The sequence below is a fragment of the Hypanus sabinus genome, chromosome 9 (genome assembly GCF_030144855.1).
Source record: "Hypanus sabinus isolate sHypSab1 chromosome 9, sHypSab1.hap1, whole genome shotgun sequence".
NCBI lineage: Eukaryota > Metazoa > Chordata > Chondrichthyes > Myliobatiformes > Dasyatidae > Hypanus > Hypanus sabinus.
Genome location: NC_082714.1, coordinates 22,363,487 through 22,385,747, shown reverse-complemented (window position 1 = coordinate 22,385,747; position 22,261 = coordinate 22,363,487). Strand labels below are relative to the sequence as shown.

At 41.4% G+C, this 22,261-nt stretch overlaps 1 protein-coding gene across 3 annotated transcripts in view; it reads left to right on the top strand.

The window, feature by feature from the left end:
• cramp1 (cramped chromatin regulator homolog 1) overlaps positions 1-22,261 on the top strand; it is a 90,648-nt gene that overhangs the window by 14,598 nt on the left and 53,789 nt on the right. For all 3 annotated transcript variants that reach the window (XM_059979230.1, XM_059979232.1, XM_059979229.1), the window contains exons 3-9: positions 3,378-3,577; positions 4,237-4,390; positions 5,356-5,439; positions 7,033-7,081; positions 8,444-8,529; positions 15,865-15,988; positions 17,193-17,274. In XM_059979230.1, the coding sequence (XP_059835213.1) occupies positions 3,378-3,577; positions 4,237-4,390; positions 5,356-5,439; positions 7,033-7,081; positions 8,444-8,529; positions 15,865-15,988; positions 17,193-17,274 (779 nt within the window). The remainder of the gene's footprint in view (positions 1-3,377; positions 3,578-4,236; positions 4,391-5,355; positions 5,440-7,032; positions 7,082-8,443; positions 8,530-15,864; positions 15,989-17,192; positions 17,275-22,261) is intronic.

Here is a 22,261-nt window from a genome sequence, read left to right as displayed (position 1 = left end):
TCTGCGACAGAGATATCAGAATCACCAGAGGCTATAGGGGTTCACAAAGGTGTAGTTTTATTCTCCCTTCCAAAGCTTGCATAAAAGGCCTTGAGCTCATCTGGGAGTGAAGCATCGCAGCCATTTAGGATATTAGGCTTCACTTTGTAGGAAGTAATGGTCTGCAAACCCTGCCAGAGCTGATGTGAGTCCGATTGTCTCTAACCTCAATCGGAATTGTTTTTTTTAACACTTAAAATAGCCTTCCGTAGGTTGTATCTGGGTGTCCTGTATAGTTCTGGATCACCAGTCTTCAATGCTACAGATCTAGCCCTCAGCAGACTACAAATCTCCTAGTTCGTCCTTGGCTTTTGGTTTGGCTATGTCTGCTGGTGTTTTCTCAAAGCTGTGCACTCATCCACACAGATCTTGATGATGGTTGTGAAAACTGTAGTGACCTGAAGATGAAACTCTGGATATTGTCCAAACCACCAACTCTAAGCACTGTAAGCGCTCCGCCACCTCCCTTGATCATACCTTCTTGGTTCTCATCACTGGTGCTGTGGTCTTTAGACTCTGCCTACGTGATGGGAGTAGAAGTACAGCCAGCATTTCTGATGGTAGAATAACAGTGTTCAAGTGTGTTGACTTTTCTGGTTCCATAGGTGATGTCAGTGGTAGTTGTTCAAACAGTTCTTCAGGCTGGCTTGGTTGAAATCAGTAATGATAGGGAATGCAATAAATGCTCTGTTTTGTGACTGCTAATCTCGGTGCTCAGCTCCTCCAGTGCCTGCCTGATGTTGGCCTGAGGTGGAATGTATACCACTGCCACGACCAGATCTATACACAACAATGAGTTAATCATTAATCATACTTCTCCTCCTTTACCTTTTAAAAGACTAATCTGGCCTGTCTTTGTAGAGAATAGTGAACCCTTCATGCTGCAGCACTGTGCCTGAAATAGCAGTTGATAGCCATGTTTCCATGAAACAAAGTGCAGTGCCCGATGTCCATCTTGTACAGCAATCTTGTTCTAAGGTCTTCAGTTCTATTTTCCAGACACTACCTTCACCAGTGGAATAGTTGGGAGTGGGGTTTCCGTTTCAATTGCACTTGCAGACTTGTGTGCTATCTGGTTTTCTTAAAGGGGAGCTGCAGTCCAAGATCCATTTTCAGTATCAATAGAATGTTTTAAAATGATGCTGCTTGCTTGAAGTACCCATGGCTGTGACTGTGGATTTCAGCTAAATGGAAATATTTGATTTCTATCGGAGCTACACTCACATTGTACTTGTTCCAAGGATGGTTCAAGTCCTTTGCTCTACTACTTTAATCTGCCTTTGCTTCTGTAATCCACTAACTTGTTTAGTCCATAAATTTGGATCAGCAACTTTCATTTATGTGTTGTCATCAACATAGCAAAAGGTCTCATGGTACTCAGAGAAACAAAAAATTGATTCCAAGCCATTTAAGGTGGTATTAGGCCAGATATCCAGAAGCTTGGTTGTGAGCATTTGATTTAAGTAATTTAAAGTGGAAAGAAAAGTAAACAGTTGGAAGAAATTTTGAACCTCTTGTCCTTGGCAACTACAAAATGAGTTAACTGATGCAATTAAACTTGGGTGAAAAGTATGCCAATATAGTTTAGTAGATCTATTGAATCCTTAGAATACCTTCGAGATGCTTTTTAAAAATGAAGATTTTGGTAATTAAATTGTACATTCTATGTTTTTTTTTGTGAGACACATGAAGAAATTAACTAACACTTCTGTTTCCCATGCTGCAGATGGAAGCCAGCCTTGGTGTTCTGATTTGGGATTTATTCACAGGTTTTAAATCCAGCACTTCCCATGCATCCCACCCTGATAAAGGAGAATTGAAGAAGTAGAAAAGAGTGAAAATAAAGTGAGGTCTTTCAAATTACATAAGGCCCAAGGGCTGAAATTTGAAACCTCTGCTTTCATGATTTTCTTACCAGGTTGGATCAAATCTACAAGTATGTGCTGGAGCACAGCCTGTAGGTAGCTGAGAAAGCAAAGTAGTAGAAACTGACACACAAAAAAAGAGTTTAAATTGTGTACTGTTTAAGGGAAGTGCAAGGATGGGTCTCCTTAATTTTGTTCTGGTGTATTTTTAGTTTGAATGCTCTTCATGCATCTATTTATTAAATCCTGATTTGTAACCTATCCAAACATAAGTTAAAATAGTAGCCATGTCAAACACGAGAAAAATAAAGTGCTGCATTGATAGTGTCAGCAGTGTTTAGGCTGCAAATTCAAAACTTTTGCTCTGAGCTGTCCAGCCACAGTTTATTACTTGCTGGACACATTGGACCAAATTTCTGTTAGTCTGGAGTATATCCCTGAAACTTTTCTCTTTCCACTGATGATGTGTGTTCTGCTGAGTAAATCCAGCATTTTTGTTCTTATTTCAGATGTCCAGCATCTGTAGATTTTAGTTATCAATAGATTTTTAAATGCCATTTTAATTTTCAATTTATGAACAGGTTAAATTTGCTATTGCAATCCCCTGATGAAGTGGAAATGGCTTGTCTTGGTTTTAAAGATCAGTTTGTTTAGAAGTATCTTTCTTAGCTGAGAGTGAATTATTATGTTATTCTCTGGACTGAACTATTGTAGAGTAATTATTTCTTTTTCATTTAACTTACTTTCCTGCCTTTTTTTTCCCTCCTGTATTGTAAAAGTTCTTGACAAAATTTGTTACTATGGCTGCCATTTTCCTTACTTTATAGTTCAGTGTTTTCTTATTTAATAAGGCCGTAAAACATAGTAGAGTCTGCTCTGTCATTCAATCATGCCAGATCTTTTTTATCCCCCTCCTCAGCTCCACTTCCACCTTCTCCCCGTAACCATTGATGCCATGCCCAATCAAGAACCTATCAAGCTCTGCCTTAAATACACCAAAAGACCTGGCCTCCACAGCTGCCTGGGTAATAAATTCCACAGGTTCACCACCCTCTGACTAAAGAAATTTCTCTGTATCTGTTTTAAATTGATGCATCTCCTCTCTGAGCATTCCTTGTATAATAACCCCTTCATCCCTGGAAACATCCTTGTGACCACCCTCTGAACCCTTTCCAATACTTTCACATCTTTTCTTAGATGAGGAGCACAGAACTGTTCACAATATTCAGGGTGAGGTCTCACCAGTGCCTTATAAAGCCTGAGCATTGCATCCCTGCTCTTCTATTCTAGACCTGTGTAATAGCTAATGGTATGAAATTATGATGTTACCATATTGCTGAAAATCATAAAAGTTGTTCTGTACAATCTTCCTTCATTGAAACCATAGCAGCAGAAATGAAGTTGAATATCTTTGGGGGCAATTTTATTTCTCAGTACATTTGACCTACTGAAATGGTTTTATTCTGTCAATAGGTCTTGAGGGGAACACTGCTGCTTCTGGTTATGCATCTGGCCTTGCTGCAGGCAGTGCTGGTGGAAGCAGCAAAACCACAGCAAAGAGTTTATCTGCCATATCTGGAGAAAAGGAGGAAGGGAACAAGAAGAAAGTCCGTAGGCAGTGGGAATCGTGGAGTGCTGAGGACAAAAATTCATTTTTTGAAGGGTTGTATGAGGTATGAGTGGTTTGCAGAGGTTGATTTGCTGATATGACATGATTTGATATCTATGACACTTAGCAATTATGACAGTTTCATCTTTATAGTACTGTTTAAAATCTGATTAACAGTTAAACACTTGTTTCTTTCGAAGTCCTTCCATAAGTTAAATTCTTTAAGTTTCATTTTTACTGAAAATATCATTGCCATACCTCTCCATATCTTCATATTTAATATCCCCAAATCGATCTTGTAATATTGCTAAAGTTTCAAGGTTTAGCAATAATTAGTATAATAATTTGTGTATTCTAGAAAGTCTGTTATTATACAGGACCTTTAAAATTAGTAGTGTCTGAAGGTATTTCCATTGTGGTTATAAAACAATTAAACATTCTGGTGATATTACAGACATTGGTACTTCTGGTGACGCTGTTACAAATAATAGCGATTCAGTGAAAATCCTAAACACTTTTGCAGTTCAGAAAATTAGCAGAGCGATGATGTCTATGGCTAGGGCTAGATTTGTAGCAGGGATTCTACTCTCATCTCATGTTTTCTTTTGAAAATATTTCTGAAGAGCTGTTTTCAGATGGAATCATTCAAATCTAGTTTGATTTCACTTAGAAGATTCCATTGATTTGAACACTGGTTTCAGTTTTTTTTTGTTTATCTTGTAGCATGGGAAGGATTTTGAAGCAATACAGAACAACATAGCTCTAAAGTATAAGAAGAAAGGGAAGCCAGCAAGCATGGTGAAAAACAAGGAGCAGGTTCGGCACTTCTACTACCGTACTTGGCACAAGATCTCCAAATACATCGACTTCAATAATGGTGAATACAGGTTCCAGTGAGATGAATTTCATCCTTACTCTGCTGCAGTTTGGTTTCCTCTGTTGAGCAGAATTTCTTTTTTTTTTCTATATAACGCAGAAATTATAAATTCCTTAATTCCACTTCCAAGCTAGCTCATTATTGCTGCTGTTGTGACCCTGATTTTCTTTATCTATGGTGACATATATTCTTCCCTTGTCTTTAAACATGAGAATCACTTATAAAATTGCTTGGGTATACAATCTGTATAAAGGATATTGAATTGCTCGTCTACCATTTGACTCTCAATTTGTAGTCATCAAAATTAAACGAAGAGAAATGGTAGTGTTCACATAAACACTTGAATTGCCTGTGATGAAGTAGCATTTCTTTGGCTGAATTAATATTTGACCCTGGGAGAAAAAGAAGCCAATTTACAGTGATTCGCATGCCTGAGATTGATTTAAGTATTCAATTTAATGTCTGAGTAACACAAAAAAAAGAAATCTTTAATCATCTATATGAAGAATGTAATGTAATTTTGTTGTGATGGACCTGAAGAAACAAAATAACTCCCAAAGTGGCTGACTCCAATATTTAATTCAGCCCTATTTTAAACAAGGCAAAGTGATGTAATGTATTAATTAAAGTGTATTGGAGCAATTCAACCTGCAAGGACAATGTGTTCTTTCCAGAAGTGATACTTGGGGGCAGCAATTATATATTTCTCAAGGCTACTCTTTGGCAGTCTAGTCAGAGCACCGATTCTCCAGACAGAGGAGGATTTGAATGAATACCACCTCTTCACATTTTTGAATAAAAAGAAATGGTTGATTTTTTTTTTGTTTGCTTTATGTGCAGAAGACACAATTTCATCTCCAGAATTTTTATATGCATCTCATTAATGTGTTCAGATCCGATTTGAATTTTTTTTTCATATTTATATTAATCTTCAACAAATGCTGACAATTATATTTTGTTTGCAGTATTCTCTAGAGGACTGAAGAAATCCTCTCAGGAACTCTATGGGCTAATATGTTATGGAGAATTGCGCAAAAAAATTGGTGGATGTAAGTATTTTGGGTATGGTAGAACTTTGTGTGGTTGTAATTGGTACAGGTTTTTTGTTTATCCTCTGCAGGTAACTTGTGTTATTCCTATAAGAAACTGGGATAGAAAGTTACCCTTGATTAATTGTCACACACAAAATGCCAGTAGGACTCAGCAGGTCAAGCAGCATCCGTGGAAATGAACAAACAGTGTTTTAGACTGACACCAATGAAAGGTCTGAAACGTCAACTGTTAATTTCCATGGATGCTGTCGGACCCGATGAGTTTCTCCAGCATTTTGTGTTGTTGCTCTGGATTTCTAGTATCTACAAAATTTCTTGTGCTCTTAATTATGGTCATTCTTTTTTTATATATAATGTACATAGATACTTAAAGAATGGAATCATGGAACTCACATTGGCAGTATCATTTTACTGTGATGTCAGAATGAGGCCCCTTTTGCCTGTTTGCATGATGTAAAATATCCTGAAAGACTATTTGAATAACAACAGGGAGCCCTTCTCTTGCATGTGCAAAGGCAGTCCAAAAAGCACACAAAATAGTCATGAATATCTTGCTTTCTTTAAAAAAATGCTTTAAGATGGGAGTAGTATTAAAGAGAATTCTGAAGAAAGATTTTGATATCTCGAGATAGTACAGTCGGCCCTCCTTATCCGTGAGGGATTGGTTCCAAGACCCCCCGTGGATATCAAAATTCATGGATGCTCAAGTCCCTTATTCAACCTGTCTCAATGTGGTGGACCTTGGGACCCAGCAGAACCCCAGACCTTATTTAACCTGTTGCAGTGCGGTGGACATTAGGACCCAGAGGAAGAGATCTGAATCTGCAGTGTTTTCTGTTCACAAAAATAATCACGATAACAATTGAAAATTAAGTGGAAATAAAGCGATTGAAAAGAGATAAAACGCCATTGGTCATTGGAAAAGTGTTAGGCTAAGTCGGTCAACGATCTGAGCAATTTTAAAGGATAAAATGAGAAAGGTTGTGCCCCGATGAAAGCTACAATTATTACTTAGCAACGCAGTGGTTTAATATTGGGCTTTGGGGTTTTGATCCTCCACTTCAACCCGGCACGATGGAGAGCGCACTTGATAGCGATCTGTCACTAGATCGAACTCGGGAACTTCCCGAGCCCAGCGCAAAAACATACATTCTTAAGTGTTTTATATGCATAGAAAGGTAAAATATATACTGTATACGAATGCAAACGTTTGACCAACTGACGCTAAATAATACCAGATGTACCTGTTCCGACTTACTTAGTAAGAGAACTTCCGATTTTTTTCGATCCCGATCCACGATAACCCACGCACATCCTCCCGTATACTTTAAATCATCTCTGGATTACTTATAATACCTAATACAATGTAAATACTATGTAAACTAGTTGTTATAGTGCATTGTTTAGGGAATAATGATCAGAAAAAATGTCTCTACACGTTCAAACAACAAGTGCTGGAAGATCACTTCCGGGTTTTCATGATGCGCGGTTGGTTGAATTCGCGTATAAGGAGGTCCAACTGTATTTCGTTCTTACTAAATGGTACATAGTCTATCAGTTCAATGTTAAGATGTTCCATTTATTTTATAGGCTTGGATGATAAAAATGCAGCCAAACTCAATGAATTAATTCAAGCTGGGTAAGTGATTTAGTTTAAAGTCAGCCTGCAACCATGTAATAGGAGCAGTAATTTATAGTAGCCAGTTAACAACCCGTACATCTTTGAGATGTGGATGAAAACTGAAACACCCAGCTAAACTCCACAGTCATGGTTAGATTGGGCAGTTCTACAAAGACTTCAGCTGAAACTGTGTCTCTGGTGCACTGAAGCAGCAACTCTGCTAATTGCACCACTGTGCTGTGCACTTAACATTGTGGTCTAAGCATACAAATAATTTTTGGTATAATTTCAAATTTAAAGCTGCCATATCATTAGGTGTCATTACTGAAACCTGAGGTGGAAAGAAAAATAAAACACTCAGAGGTGATATGTGTTTCTAGCCAGGGGACTGATATGCGGGATGGATGTACAAAAAGGACTACTCTTGGGATTGCTACATATACTCCTCTGATCTAACTAAGTAACCTGGACCTGAAAAAAAACAAGCATATTGGTAATATTACTGGAGATACTAATTTTTGTTTGAGTAGAGGAGGCCTGGTGGGAGGGTAAAAGTGTTAAATAAGCAGCTGAAAAATCCAAGAAGGACCTGGGCAGTGTTTCCAATGAAACTGCCACTCATCTTCTGGATAATTTGAAAATGAAGTGACATAGATAATAGTGTAGAACTAACCAAGTGTTACTAATATGTTCACTGATTTATTTTTTTTTTATTGCTTATTTTCACTGACCAGATGCAGTAATTTCAATATATCTATTGAAGTGACAAAGCAATGTTCTCAAATCAGTACAGGACACATTACCTTAGTTAGGTACCTCCTGAAAATTGTTTGATTTCTATTCATCAAGGTATTTTGCACCCTCTGGGTCTAATGCAAAAAGCAACCACTAAACTGTTTTGTTTGTTTCCAAAGGTAACTGAGGAAGGATTATGTTTAAAAACAACCAAATTACTGACGAAGGGCTTTCTAGAAATAAATAAGATAGTGGTAAAGTCAAAAAGATTAATACAACAGACTATTTTCAATAGAACAAAATCAACTTTAGATCATAGGGTAACTTACTGTAAGTCTGTGAAAGGATATATCAGAATGGTAGAAAATGAAGATTTAGATGTGATTAACATCTATTTGAAATGTTCTTAAGGAAAGTTGGAAACTTTTCACTTTATCCAAAAGGCATTTGGATGTTTAGGGAGGGATCATAACTTTGTATTAGTGAATGTTTCATTACATAAAACATTGCGGTATGTTACGGTTTTGGAAGATTTTATGACCTAGACGATCAATTTCATTGGAAAAACATACAGAATGCTGTGTCAAGTGAATTCTCAGTTTAAATGAATTAAAGTAAATTTGTCTTCCTTTCTAATTGACTCAGGGCTACAACTGTGCGATACAAAGGTCGCAATTTGCGAATAAAAGCACCTATGTGTCGGGCTTTGAAAAAACTCTGTGATCCTGAAGGTAAGTTCCAGAAATATCTGCTACAAATTTAAATCAGGTTTTTAAGGGGCTGCTAAAAGGCATTGTTAGTAATTTGAGAAAGAAGGAGGATATAAAGAGCTACTTTGTGCTTTTGCTCTAATGGCACATCTTTAGAGCAAATAAGTTATGATATCTGTCAACGTGTTGGCAGATTTGTAAACAGCCAGTGTGTGAATATAAAATTGGTAATTTCTAAGTTTTACCTATTAGAATTTTAGGTTTAGTGAGGGGATTTCCAACTGGTTGTGAAAGTTGTGAATGCAGAATAACAACTTCCACCTGTTTCTTTCTTTACTCAATCAATAATGATGACTTATAAAGTCCGGTTTGCATAGTAACCATTAAAAGTTACTAAATTAGATGAGGCAGCTTCTTCCAAGGCAGTCACAAAGCTACAAGTCAGTTTTTCTTCTACTGTTTGTAGTTCTGTAATTGTAGATAAAATACCTTTACTAATTTGCATTAGAATTTATATTTTGATAGTAACATCTCAGTTACTGCATGCAATAAAGGAAAACATAGATACCAGTTACTGAGTTATAAGATTAAAATGTATTGAAAAGTGCAGTCTGCCTAGATCACTTCAGGAATCAAAAAGGAGTTATCAGAGGAATAAGGATTCTTTTGTGTCTGTGAGGTATAAGTATCCCTATTAAGTAGGGTGGCCACTATTTAAAGAACAACTGGAAGTTTACCTATGCTCTGTATAAGATATTTGTTTTAATTGTTTAACCTTACAGCACTCCTGTATCAGCCTGTGAATTTGTAAATTTTGGGTTATACCTACCACTTGGATTGTGCTGCTATTGATTGTACATCAAGTTGCAATGCATACATTTTTCACTGATTTGCAGAAGCTATTGACCATGGTATGGATGCTGCATGCTAGGCACTTGGTTGACTCATGAATATTGAGCTATTACCTGAGAGTACCTAAAAGAATAGAGCTTTGGTCAGTAACCAATCCAGAAATTGGAGGTTTTGAGAGGAGTGCCCTCTGCCTGAGTAGAAAAGGGAGCTACAGCACAGTAGAGCTTTGACCAGCGACCAATCTATGTTTGGGATTGGTAGCAAAAGCAAAATAAAGGAAGATGGGGGCAAGTTCAGTGTCCATCGTCTCAGTGGACAGAGTCAGAGTGATGATCTTAAGGCTTTCGCTCTTTGAGGTTTCAGCGAAGAGAGGCTTCAGTCAGAGAAAGCTAATGAAAAGCTTAGGGTTGAGTTTCCTTTTTCTCCTTCCCTTTATTTCTGTTCAGCTAGGATAGTGAAATGCTCCTCTTGCAGGACGTGGGAAAGTAGGGAGACCTCCAGTGTCCCTGATGACTACAACTGCAAGAAGTGCATCTAGCTGCAGCTTCTAACAAACCACATTAAGGAGTTGGAGCTGAAACTGGATGAACTCCTGATCATTTGGGAGGATGAAGGGGTGATAAATAGGACATATAGGGAAGTAGTTAACACCCAAGGTGCAGGACACAGAAAACTGGGTGACAGTCAGGAAGAGGAAAGGGGTTAAGGAGCCAGTGTACCCCTGTGGCCATCCCCCCCCTCAACAACAGGTGTATCACTTTGGATACTGTTGCGGGGTGGGGGGGGTGTTGAATTAACAGGAAAGTCACAGTGGTCAGGTCTCTGGCACTGAGTCCAGTTCTGTGTCTCAGAAGGGAGGTGGGGAGAAAAATGACATTGTGGTGATGGGGATTTGTTAGATAGAGAAACAACCAGGAGATTCTGTGTGTGAGAACAAGATTCATGGATGGTATGTTGCCTCCCAGGTGCCAGGGCACGGGACGTCTCTGATTGGGTCCTCAGCATTGAGTGGGAGGCTGAACAGCCAGAGGTTGTGATCCATGTAGGTACAAATGACATGGGTAGGTTCTGCATAGGGAATTCAAGGAGATGGGTGCTAAGTTTAAGGACAGGACCTAAGTTTGAGGATGAGGTAGCTGGTTTACAAACAGGCAATGTGTAGTGAGGAGAGGCTGTTGTTAGGGCTGTTGCAGCCAACAGGATAAGTTGTAACATAAAAGGTGGATAAAATGGAAAAGGGTGAATACAAGACTGAAGGTGTTGTATTTGAATGCACAAAGTACATGGAATAAGGTAGATAAACTTATAGCACAGTTGCAGATTAGCATGTATGATGTAGGCATCACAGTCATGGCTGAAAGAAGATTTTAGTTGGGAGCTTAATGTCGAAGGGTACACAGTGTATCAAAAGGACAGGCAGGAAGACGGGGGGAGGGATTGCTCTGTTGGTAAAAAGTGAAGTGAGGTGACATGTGGTCAAAAGGGTTGAATCATTGTGGATACAGCTATGGAACTGCAAGGCTAAAAAGACCCTGATGGGAGTTGTATCCAGACCCCCAAGCAGTAGAAAGGATATGATCTACAAATTACAATGGCAGGTAGAAAAGACAAGCCAAAAGGACAATGTTACAATAGTCATGTGGAATTTCAATATATAGGTAGATTGGGAAAATCAGGTTGATACTTGATTCTATGAGGTAGAATTTCTAGAATGCATACGAGATGGCTTTTTAAGAGCAGCTCATGGTTGAGCCCACTAGGGGATCAGCTCTTCTGGATTGGTTAGTTGTGCAATGAACTGGAACTGATTAGAGACCTTAAGCTTAAAAAAAACTCTTGGGGGGGGGGGGGGACAAATGGTCATAATATGATTGAACTCACCCCGAAATTTGAGAAAGAGAGGTGAAAGTCAGATGTTTCAGTATTACAGTGGAGTAAGGGGAATTACAGCGGCATGAGAGAGGAGTTGGCCAGAATTGATAGGAAAGGAACACTGGTAGAGTAGAGCAGAGCAGCAATGGCTGGAATTTCTGGAAGAAACTCAGAAGGCGCAGGACATGTACATCCCAAAGAGGAAGAGGTATTCATAAAGGCAAGATGACACAACCGTAGCTGACAGGAGAAGTCAAAACCAACACAAAAGCCAAAAGAGGGGGCATACAATAGAGCAAAAATTAGTGCGAAGTTAGAGGATTGGGAAGCTTTTAAAAGCCAACAGAAGGCAACTAAAAAAGTCATTAAGAAGGTAAAGGTGGAATATGAAAGAAAGTTAGCTAATAATATTTAAGAGGATACCAAAATTTTCTTCAGATACATAAGGTGTAAAAGAAACGAGAGTGGGTATCGGACTGCTGAAAAACTATGCTGGAGAGGTAATGGGGGACAACTAAATGGCGGACGAATTGAATAAGTATTTTGCATCAGCCTTCGCTGTAGAAGACACTAGCAGTATGGTGGAAGTTTCAGGTGTTGGGGTCATGAAGTGTGTGAAGTTACCATTACTTAGTGTTTGATTAGCAGGAGGCAAACAGTAGGAATAAAGGGAGCCTTTTCTGGTTGGCTGACAGTGACTGGTGATGTTCCACAGGAGTCTGTGTTGGGACAAGTTTTTATTTGTTTTGTTATTTGTCAATGATTTGGACGATGGAATTGATGGCTTTTTGCAAAGTTTGCAGACTATATGAAGATAGGTGTAGGGGCAGGTAGTTTTGAGGAAGTTGAAGGGCTACAGAAGTCCTTAGATTAGGAAAATGGGTAAAGAAATGGCAGCTGGAATATAGTGTCGGGAAGTGTATGGTCATGCACTTATAGTATTGATGTGGATAGAGAATTGGTTGGCAGACAGGATGCAAAGAGTGGGAATAAACGGGACCTTTTCAGAATGGTAGGCAGTGACTCATACAATACATGTTAATGATTTAGACGAGGGAATTAAATGCAGCATCTCCAAGTTTGTGGATGACACGAAGCTGGGCGGCGATGTTAGCTATGAGGAGGATGCTAAGAGGATGCAGGGTGACATGGATAGGTTAGTTGAGTGGGCAAATTCATGGCAGGTGCAATTTAATGTGGATAAATGTGAGGTTATCCACTTTGGTTGCAAGAACAGGAAAACAGATTATCATCTGAACAGTGGCCAATTAGGAAAAGGGAAGATGCAACGAGACCTGGCTGTCATTGTACACCAGTCATTGAAGGTGGGCATGAAGGTACAGCAGGCGGTGAAAAAGGCAAATGGTATGTTGGCATTCATAGCAAAAGCATTTGAGTACAGGCGCAGGGAGGTTCTGCAGTTGTACAAGGCCTTGGTGAGACTGCACCTAGAATATTGTGTGCAGTTTTGGTCCCCTAATCTGAGGAAAGACATTATTGCCATAGAGCTAGTACAGAGAAGGTTCACCAGATTGATTCCTGGGATGGCAGGGCTTTCATATGAAGAAAGACTGGATCGACTAGGCTTATACTCACTGGAATTTAGAAGATTGAGGGGGGATCTTATTGAAACGTATAAAATTCTAAAGGGATTGGACAGGCTAGATGCAGGAAGATTGTTTCCGATGTTGGGGAAGTCCAGAACGAGGGGTCACAGTTTAAGGATAAAGGGGAAGCCTTTTAGGACCGAGATGAGGAAAAACTTCTTCACACAGAGAGTGGTGAATCTGTGGAATTCTCTGCCACAGGAAACAGTTGAGGCTGGTTCATTGGCTATATTTAAGAGGAAGTTAGATATGGCCCTTGTGGCTAAAGGGATCAAGGGGTATGGAGAGAAAGCAGGTACAGGGTTCTGAGTTGGATGATCAGCCATGATCATAATGGCGGTGCAGGCTCGAAGGGCCGAATGGCCTACTCCTGCACCTATTTTCTATGTTTTTATGCACTTTGGTAGGAGAATTGAAAGGGTTGACTATTTTCTAAATGGAGAGAAAATTCAAAAATCTGAGGTGCAAAGGGGCTTGGAAGTGTTTACTTTGCAGGTTGAGTCTGTGATGAGGAAGGCAAATGGAATGTTCGCATTCATTTCAAGCCGACTAGGAAAAAAAGGATGTAATGATGAGTCTTTATAAAACACTGGCGAGTCCTCACCTGGAGCATTGTGAGCAGTTTTGGGCCTCTTGTCTTAGAAGTGATGTGCTGAAACTGGAGAGGGTTTAAAGGAGGTTCACAAAAATGACTGGGTTTAAACAGCTTGTCATATGAAGAGAATCTGATGCCTCTGGGCCTGCATTCAGAAGAATGAGGTGTGACCTATTGAAACCTATCGAATGGTGATAGGCCTTGATAGAGTGGAATTGGAGAAGTGGGAGAGTCTAAGGCCGGAGGACACAGCCTTAGAATGTGGGGGGGGGGGGGGGGGTGAATGTCCTTTTGGAATGGCGATGAGGAATTCCTTTAGCCAGGGAGTGGTGAATCTCTGGAATTTGTTGGTACATACAGCTGTTAGGCCAAGCCTTTGTGTATATTTAAGGCTGTAATTGATAAATTTTTGTTTGGTCAGGGCATGAAGGGGTACAGGGAGGCAGCAGGAGATTGGGGCTGAAAGGTAAAATGGATCAGCCATGATGAAATGGTAGAGCAGACTTGATGGGCCAAATAGCCTAATTCTGCTCCTATATATCTTATGATCGAAAACAAGATGCAAGTTAAAATAGCATATTTTCATGGTATGAATGCATAATGGTTATGTTTCTGAGTTTCAGACAGATCCTGGACTAATAATCTAGATTTTATGCATAATCAAATTTCACCATGATGTCAGGTGAATTTTTAGTAAGTAAATCTGGATTTAAAAGCTTGTTACATTAATGGTGACAACACATCTGAATGATCATTCACTGGTAAATAGAGTTCCTTTTAGGAAAGGAACTTCTGTTTCTTTTCCAATCTGTGACTCAATACATGGTCAATTCTGAAATAGATGATCAAGTCACTCAGTTTTTGCCATGTGTAGATAAATTCCCAAAAACTGTATGGACTATCTAGTATTGACCCAAGTTTCAGATACATACATGATAAAGGTCTACCCTGCCTGGTCAGCCACAGTATAGTTTCTTCAATCATATCTAAGGACTTGTGCCAATATTAAGAGTTTTGATATAGACTAATCATAGTCATGGAAGAGAGGCCAACTAAGAAGAAAAGCTGGGGTGAGAAAAGAACAAGAGGTCATAGGTTAAAAGGTGAAGTATTTAAGAGGAGCCTGAAGGAGAGCTGCTTCACTTGGTGGAGGGGGGTATGAACGTGGAATGAGATGACAGTAGAAGTGGGTGATGTGGGTTTGATTGCTACATTTAAAAGATGTTCCTATAAGTACATGGATGAGAAGGGTAGGGAGGCCTATGAGTCAGGTGTGCATTGATGTGACTAGACATAATAATAATTTGGGATAGACTAGATGGTCTGAAGGGCCTGTTTTGTACTGTAATATTCTATGACTCTCTAAAGTTGACGGCACAGTGGCACTGTCATAATACCAGTGGGGCACAGCTTTCAGAGTGGTAACGCGAATGCATGGGATTTCTGCTATAGTAGAGCCAGATTTGTCATCTGCAGAGAACCATTGTAAAGTCATAGAGTCAGCATAGAAACAGGTCCTTCTATATTAACCAAGTCATTCATGTCAACCAAGTTGTCTAAGTGAGCTAGTCCCATTTTTCTGCATTTGGCCCGTATTCCTCTAAACATTTCCAATCCCTGTATCTGACTAACTGTCTTTTAAACATTGTAATTGTATCCTCATTCTGATTACACCCCTACTGACTCTTCAGTCACGTGCTCTGCTTCATTTCTCAATTCTATGTAATTAAATGCTTTAAGATTTATCTAGGTGTACTGATCCTATTTCCATGCAATCACCAATCCCCACTTCAACTTGGGCATTTGTATATCCAATTTTACTTTTAAGTTTTCTATATGCAAAGTTACCACACTGATGCAAACTGCTACCGAAGTGATGCAAAACCTTTTACAGGTTTGATACTGTTGATTGAAAAATATTATAACTCTCTCAAACTGTCTCTGATACTGTCCTTTTTTCCACTTTGTTGATCTGTGCTTTTTAACTGCTCCCTTTTACCAATCTTTTTGGCATATTTCACTTTTCTAAGGCTTCTCCCTACTTTCTTTCCATTTGGCATTGCTTGGTGTTTCAAAATAAAGCCCTTTAAATTTGAATTTGGAGAGTGATTGTGAGTATACGGATAAGAAAGAGGTTACCATCAAACTCATTCTTTGCAATCTCAACTCATGTACTTCATTTGCAATATATTTTCACTTTCACATTACCTTTCATTCCAATCCTGAGTTTCATCAGTTATTCTTTTCCTTCAATGTGCATACCTGATCATCATGTGTTAGTCGTTTATCTCCTTGTTCTTTCTTAAGTGTTCAGAGACTCTCTAACATTAAGTTTGTTTCCTTCATTTCCTTTTCCATAACAGTACCCACCCCCCCCCCCCCCCCCCGACGACGGACAATTATATTATTGCTTTTTTAAATTATTCTTAGGGATTAGTGATGAAGAGGATCAGAAACCAGTTCGACTTCCCGTGAAAGTGCTCCTTGAACTATTGCCTCGTAGTAATTACACTTGGGCAAGAGTGCAGAGTTTGGCACAGAATCCTCGATTACGGTAGAGAATAAATTTCTGATGTTTATTTGTGATCCATTCCTTTGTTTTACTGACAACAGTTTAGAATTTTTTTTATAACTTCTATATTTGTGGTGTGTTTTTACATACCTTTTACATAGCACTCGTAAAATTCCTATGATATGGGTGACTCTCATGTTGCATGGGAGCAGGAAGGATTACGTTCCTAGAAAATGGTGTGTTGTGTTGTCTTGTTTTCATCTAGAAATACAAGTTGAAAAGAAATAAATTCTGTGTTTACTTTATTCCACCTAAATTCTCCAAGAGCAAATTCCTTTATATCTCAAATTTTTGGGTAGTGATTTGTGAATTCTATAAGGGCAAATTTTTGTTATCCGATGAGGGTTCTCTGTATCTTGGAATGGAACTTTTTATAAATAACTAATGTAAGGCTGGTATATTTATGTAATCCAGACTTTTTAATTAACATTTAGCAGAACAGGACGCATAAGTTATATTAAAAATTGTACCAATTGGAGCAGAACTGACTGTTATGTCAGGTATTTCTATTCATAACATTTGAAGGTGGCGTGGACTGCACATAGTTTATTTGATACATTATAAAGTACCTTAATATAATATCAAGAAGAAAACTAGATCTTCTGGGCATTTGCCAAACTTGTTAATAATAGTAAATGTTTAGATTTAATTGAATTACATCATTCGCTGTAAAGTATTCCTTCATCAATGACTGATGGAAAATTTGATCTTTATGTGTATGAGCCTCAGCTTCATCAGTCCTGATGAAGAATCTCAGCCCAATATGTTGACAATTTATTAATTTGCATAATACCATCTGTCCTGAGTTTCTCTGGCATTTTCTGCCAGCTTCATGTATCCTGACTGTCCTTGGATAAATAAAATGGGCAGAGCTCCAATTCTCTGCAAACTGTTCTGCTTTGAAAAGCTCCTGCTACCCAATTCCATAACTCACAGTGGTATGACAGATCATGAGATTTCCATGTGCAACATGATGGATGTGTCTCACATTCATCTTCTTGTACATCATTGCTAAAAGGTTAGTTGATTTTTGAGCTCCTTGCTGGAACCTGTCAGTTGCATTTGTGAATTTATACTTTTAATCCATGATTTTAAATACTGCTCCTTGTATGTTTTTTGTTTATTAAATGAAATGCAATATTATAAACAGTGTACTGTTTGATGGACTGAGTGTATTTCTTTACAGGATGATGGTAGAACTACATCGAAAGGTTTCCAGCCTCATTGATTTCCTCAAACATAAATGGGCATTACAGGAATTCAGGATTGTATCCTTTTAAATTTGAGTGAACAAGAAGGCTTTGCAGCCCCCTTATCAATGAATTCCAGGCAGACTTTTGATAAAGCATTGTCACTGCTTGACAGGTAACCTCATTGAAACATTTAAGTAATGTTATTTATTGACCTTTTTTCACTTGCATTTGGTAGGCAAGAATAACTCAATCAGTGCCTACAACCTGTGTGAATTTCAGGGAAAAGTCTGGAATGAACTTAGTGTAGGAAGGTGGCTCAGAAAATTTTTGGTGACTTGGAAAAAGACTTTGTATTCCTTCTGATCCACGGAAAACTTTGCTATTGCTGGTGTTCTCCATGGCTTGAAGTTGTCTGTTTTTTCTTTTGAACTTCTGGTTTGGTCATTTTTTGTCTACAAGTGACAACATGACACATGGGGGGGGGGGAAGAATTGGTGTGGTTCTAGGGCAAGATGGTTTTGTCATTATAAGGTACCAGTTATTCTTAGGATAGTTTGTCACCATAATTTTTAAATCAATATTGCCCCATTTCTGCAGACTGGAGCAAGGGAAATTGTCCTCACATGAAATCCAAAAAACATTGCTGACATATAAGGGAATAGGTGTGCTTTTCCCTGCTTCATTTCTCCAGGTTCTCCAAGTTGTACTATATTTTTAAAATTTATTGTGTCACAGGCAGGTGGAGTGCTTTAACTAAATGTTTCCCAGTGCCACATGATGTACCTTATTACTTGTTTCTGTGAAATACACACCATTTTTTTAATGATCTGCTTTGTCCGGGGTAAAGTCAGTAAGCCTAATGAACTTGGATGAAAAGGTTAGTTTTAAAAAAATATATATATTTAACTATTGAGACATAGATGGACAAAGAAAGCACATGAAATGGTACTGGCAGGCAAGAGAAAGGAAAATCCTGTAGTATTAGTATATTCTGACAGTAGCTTGGGGAAAAAGTAAAGGAATATTATGGACCCAATTATACCCCTGTGTATGGATCCAGAGGATGTTGGTGAGGTCTAAGTAAATGCATTTATCGCTCTGATAAATGATAATGTAGTTGAAGAAATTGAAGAGGATGGAATTCTGGAACAACTTACCAGAGGAGGGGAGGAATGAAGAATATTATATACGAGAGGTGATTAATAAGTTCATGGCCTAAGGTAGATGGAGTCAATTTTAGAAAACCTAGCACATTTATTTTTCAACATAGTCCCCTCCTACATTTACACACTTAGGCTACACTCTGTCCTTGCTGGTATGAAGGTGCATTTATTTATGCAAATACTTCTCTGACAAAAGATGTGTAACAGCCTAATGTAACATTGTATGGAAATACAAGATAACACTGATGCAGACATGTTTTATACATTTAACAAGGTGCTTTATTAATGCAACAGTTAGTCAGTTTTTCAATGTTCGTCATCAGCCGGGTCAATCTGTCCGTAAACTCCCTGTCGGTTGCCTCCATATGCTCCAGTTTTTTTTTATTTTTAAGTTCTCCCGTGCGAAAGCCAACAGCTGTCCGTCATTTTAAGTTTTTCTAGTCTGTAACTACACAAACGCGCACTTTTATGGCGAGATTTGACACCAAACATGTCGCTTGTTTTCGGTAGGTGTGTCTTGCCCATGCGCAGGAGGAGGAGATTTGCTGAAATCTCCGTTTCAATGTGGATAGAGATATTTTTAAAAACACATAGTGTGGACGCCTATCGTTTTTACATGAAACCGGCGTTTTCAAAATTATCCGGTCTAGTGTGGACGTAGCCTTAGTCCAGCAGTCGTGGAGCATACAGATCCCTTTGTTGAAGTCGACAGGTGTCTTGGACCTCCAGAAATGGGCCACAGCGGGGGTTATTGATAAGTTTGTGGCCTAAGATAGAAGGAGATGAGTTAAGCATCTCTCGTTACATGCAGTTCAACTCTTTTTGAGTGATTATGCAGAAAGTTTGAAGTTAATCACTCATCTCCTTCTACCTTAGGCCTCGAACTTATCAATCACCCCTGCTGTGGACCACTTCTGGAGGTCCAAGATGCCGACTTCTACAAAGAAGGGATCCGTGTGCTCCACGACCGCTGGACTAAGTGTGTAAATGTATGAGGGGACTATGTGGAAAAATTAAAGTGCTAGGTTTTCTACAGTTGACTCCTACCATAGGCCACAAACTTATCACCCCTCGTATTTTTACAGGTTGAGAAGTGAAAAAAATCTGTTACAGATTTAAGGAGCGAGGGAAGAATGTTAAAGAGGATTTGAGAGAAATTTTTTTTTACAGTGTGGTTGATGATCTGGAGCACACCATCAGTGAGTGGAAGTAGTTAAATCAGATACTGTAGCGGTGTGCTACACGCAGCGCTAAAATTACGACACTGAGTCGGTAACTGCAGTCGAAGGAAAAAAACTTTATTTGAAATCTTCAGCCTCACTTTTAAGCCTCCCTCAACCTGCCCCCCATGGCGCAGAGGCTCCAAAGCTCAGTGCTCGCAAACCCCCGTAGGCTATCTAATTGTGAGTCGGTTTGGATGTGCCAGGAAAAGGGTCGCCACATAACCCCCCCCCCGAACCGGCGATACACCCCCCAATATCCGCAGTCTGGGCCAGAACCTGCTTGGGAGGTCGGCCTCTCCGCCGAGGTGCCGGAAACTCGGCCGGTTGCGCCAGGTCCACATGGGCCGGTTTCAGGCGGTCCACCGTGAAAACCTCCTCTTTCCCCCCAACGTCCAGCACGAATGTGGACCCGTTGTTCCGGAGCACCATAAACAGCCCCTCGTATGGCCGCTGCAGCGGTGGCCGATGCCTGCCCCTTCGTACAAACACAAACTTACAGTTCTGTAGGTCTTTGGGTATGCAGGTCGGGTGCCGCCCGTGCTGTGAAGTGGGTATGGGGGCCAGGTTACCGAGCTTCTCGCGTAGTCTACCCAGGACTGCTGCGGGATCTTCCTCTTGCCCCCTTGGGGCTGGTAGGAACTCTCCGGGGACGACCAGGGGCGCGCCGTATACCAACTCGGCCGACGAGGCGTGCAGGTCGTCCTTGGGCGCTGTGCGGATGCCGAGTAGGACCCAGGGAAGCTCGTCCGCCCAGTTGGCTCCTCGCAGGCGGGCCATGAGGGCCGACTTCAGGTGACGGTGGAAACGCTCCACTAGCCCGTTCAACTGTGGGTGGTAGGCAGTGGTGTGGTGCAGCTGAATCCCCAAAAGGCTGGCCATAGCTGACCACAGGCTGGAGGTGAACTGGGCGCCTCTGTCGGAGGTAATGTGGGCTGGTACACCAAAGCGAGATATCCAGGTGGCGATCAGGGATCGGGCGCAAGATTCGGAGGTGGTGTCGGTGAGCGGGACCGCCTCTGGCCATCTTGTGAACCGGTCCACGATAGGAGGTGCCGTGCTCCGCGCGACACTGGCAGGGGGCCCACGATATCCACATGAATGTGGTCGAAACGCCGGTGGGCGGGATAGAACTGCTGTGGTGGGGCTTTGGTGTGCCGCTGCACCTTGGCCGTCTGGCAGTGCATGCACGTTTTGGCCCATTCACTGACCTGTTTGCGGAGTCCGTGCCAAACGAACCTGCTGGAAACCATCCGGACAGTTGTCCGGATGGAGGGATGCGCCAAGTTATGAATGGAGTCGAAAACGCGTCGCCGCCAGGCTGTCGGGACGACTGGACGGGGCTGGCCGGTGGCGACGTCACAGAGTAGGGTCCTCTCACCCGGGCCCACGGGGAGGTCCTGGAGCTGCAAACCGGAGACTGCGGTTCTGTAACTCGGAATCTCCTCATCCACCTGGTGCGCCTCTGCCAGTGCCTCAAAGTCTACCCCTTGGGAAAGGGCATGAACGGTAGGGCGAGAGAGCGCATCCGCCACGACATTGTCCTTACCCGAGACGTGCCGGACATCCGTCGTGTATTCAGAGATGTAGGACAGGTGGCGTTGCTGGCGGGACGACCAGGGGTCGGACGCTTTCGTAAACGCAAAGGTAAGCGGTTTGTGGTCTGTGAACGCGGTGAAGGGCCGACCTTCTAGGAAGTACCTGAAATGCCGGATTGCCAGGTAGAGCGCCAACAGTTCCCGGTCGAAAGCACTGTATTTGAGCTTGGGTGGTCGCAGGTGTTTGCTGAAAAACGCCAGGGGTTGCCAGCGACCTGCGATGAGTTGCTCCAGCACCCCACCGACTGCCGTGTTTGATGCGTCCACTGTGAGGGCGGTAGGGGCGTCCATTCTGGGATGTACTAGCATTGCGGCGTCCGCCAAAGCTTCCTTCGTTTGAACGAAAGCGGCCGCGGACTCCTCGTCCCAGGTAATGTCCTTGCTCGGACCCGACATCAGGGCGAACAGGGGGCGCATGATCCGGGCAGCTGAAGGGTGGAAGTGGCGGTAGAAATGGACCATACCTACGAATTACTGAAGGCCTTTGATCGTGGTGGGTCGGGGAAAGAGGCGGACCGCATCTACCTTAGCGGGCAGAGGGGTTGCCCCGTCTTTAGTAATCCTGTGGCCCAGGAAGTCAATGGTATCGAGTCCGAACTGGCATTTGGCGGGGTTGATTGTAAGACCGTACTCACTCAGTCGGGCGCAGAGTTGACGGAGGTGGGACAGATGCTCCTGACGACTGCTGCTGGCTATGAGGATGTCATCCAAATAGATGAACGCGAAGTCCAGGTCCCGTCCCACCGCGTCCATTAACCGCTGAAACGTCTGTGCAGCATTCTTCAGGCCGAACGGCATGCGGAGGAACTCGAAAAGGCCAAACGGGGTGATGAGAGCCGTTTTGGGGATGTCGTCAGGATGCATCGGGATTTGATGGTACCCTCGGACGAGGTCTACCTTGGAGAAGATCCGTGCGCCGTGCAGGTTTGCTGCAAAGTCCTGAATGTGCGGCACAGGGTAGCGGTCCGGTGTGGTAGCCTCGTTCAGCCTGCGGTAGTCGCTGCACAGTCTCCAGCCCCCCGTCGCTTTGGGCACCATGTGCAGGGGGGAGGCCCATGGGCTGTCGGACCGCCGGATGATC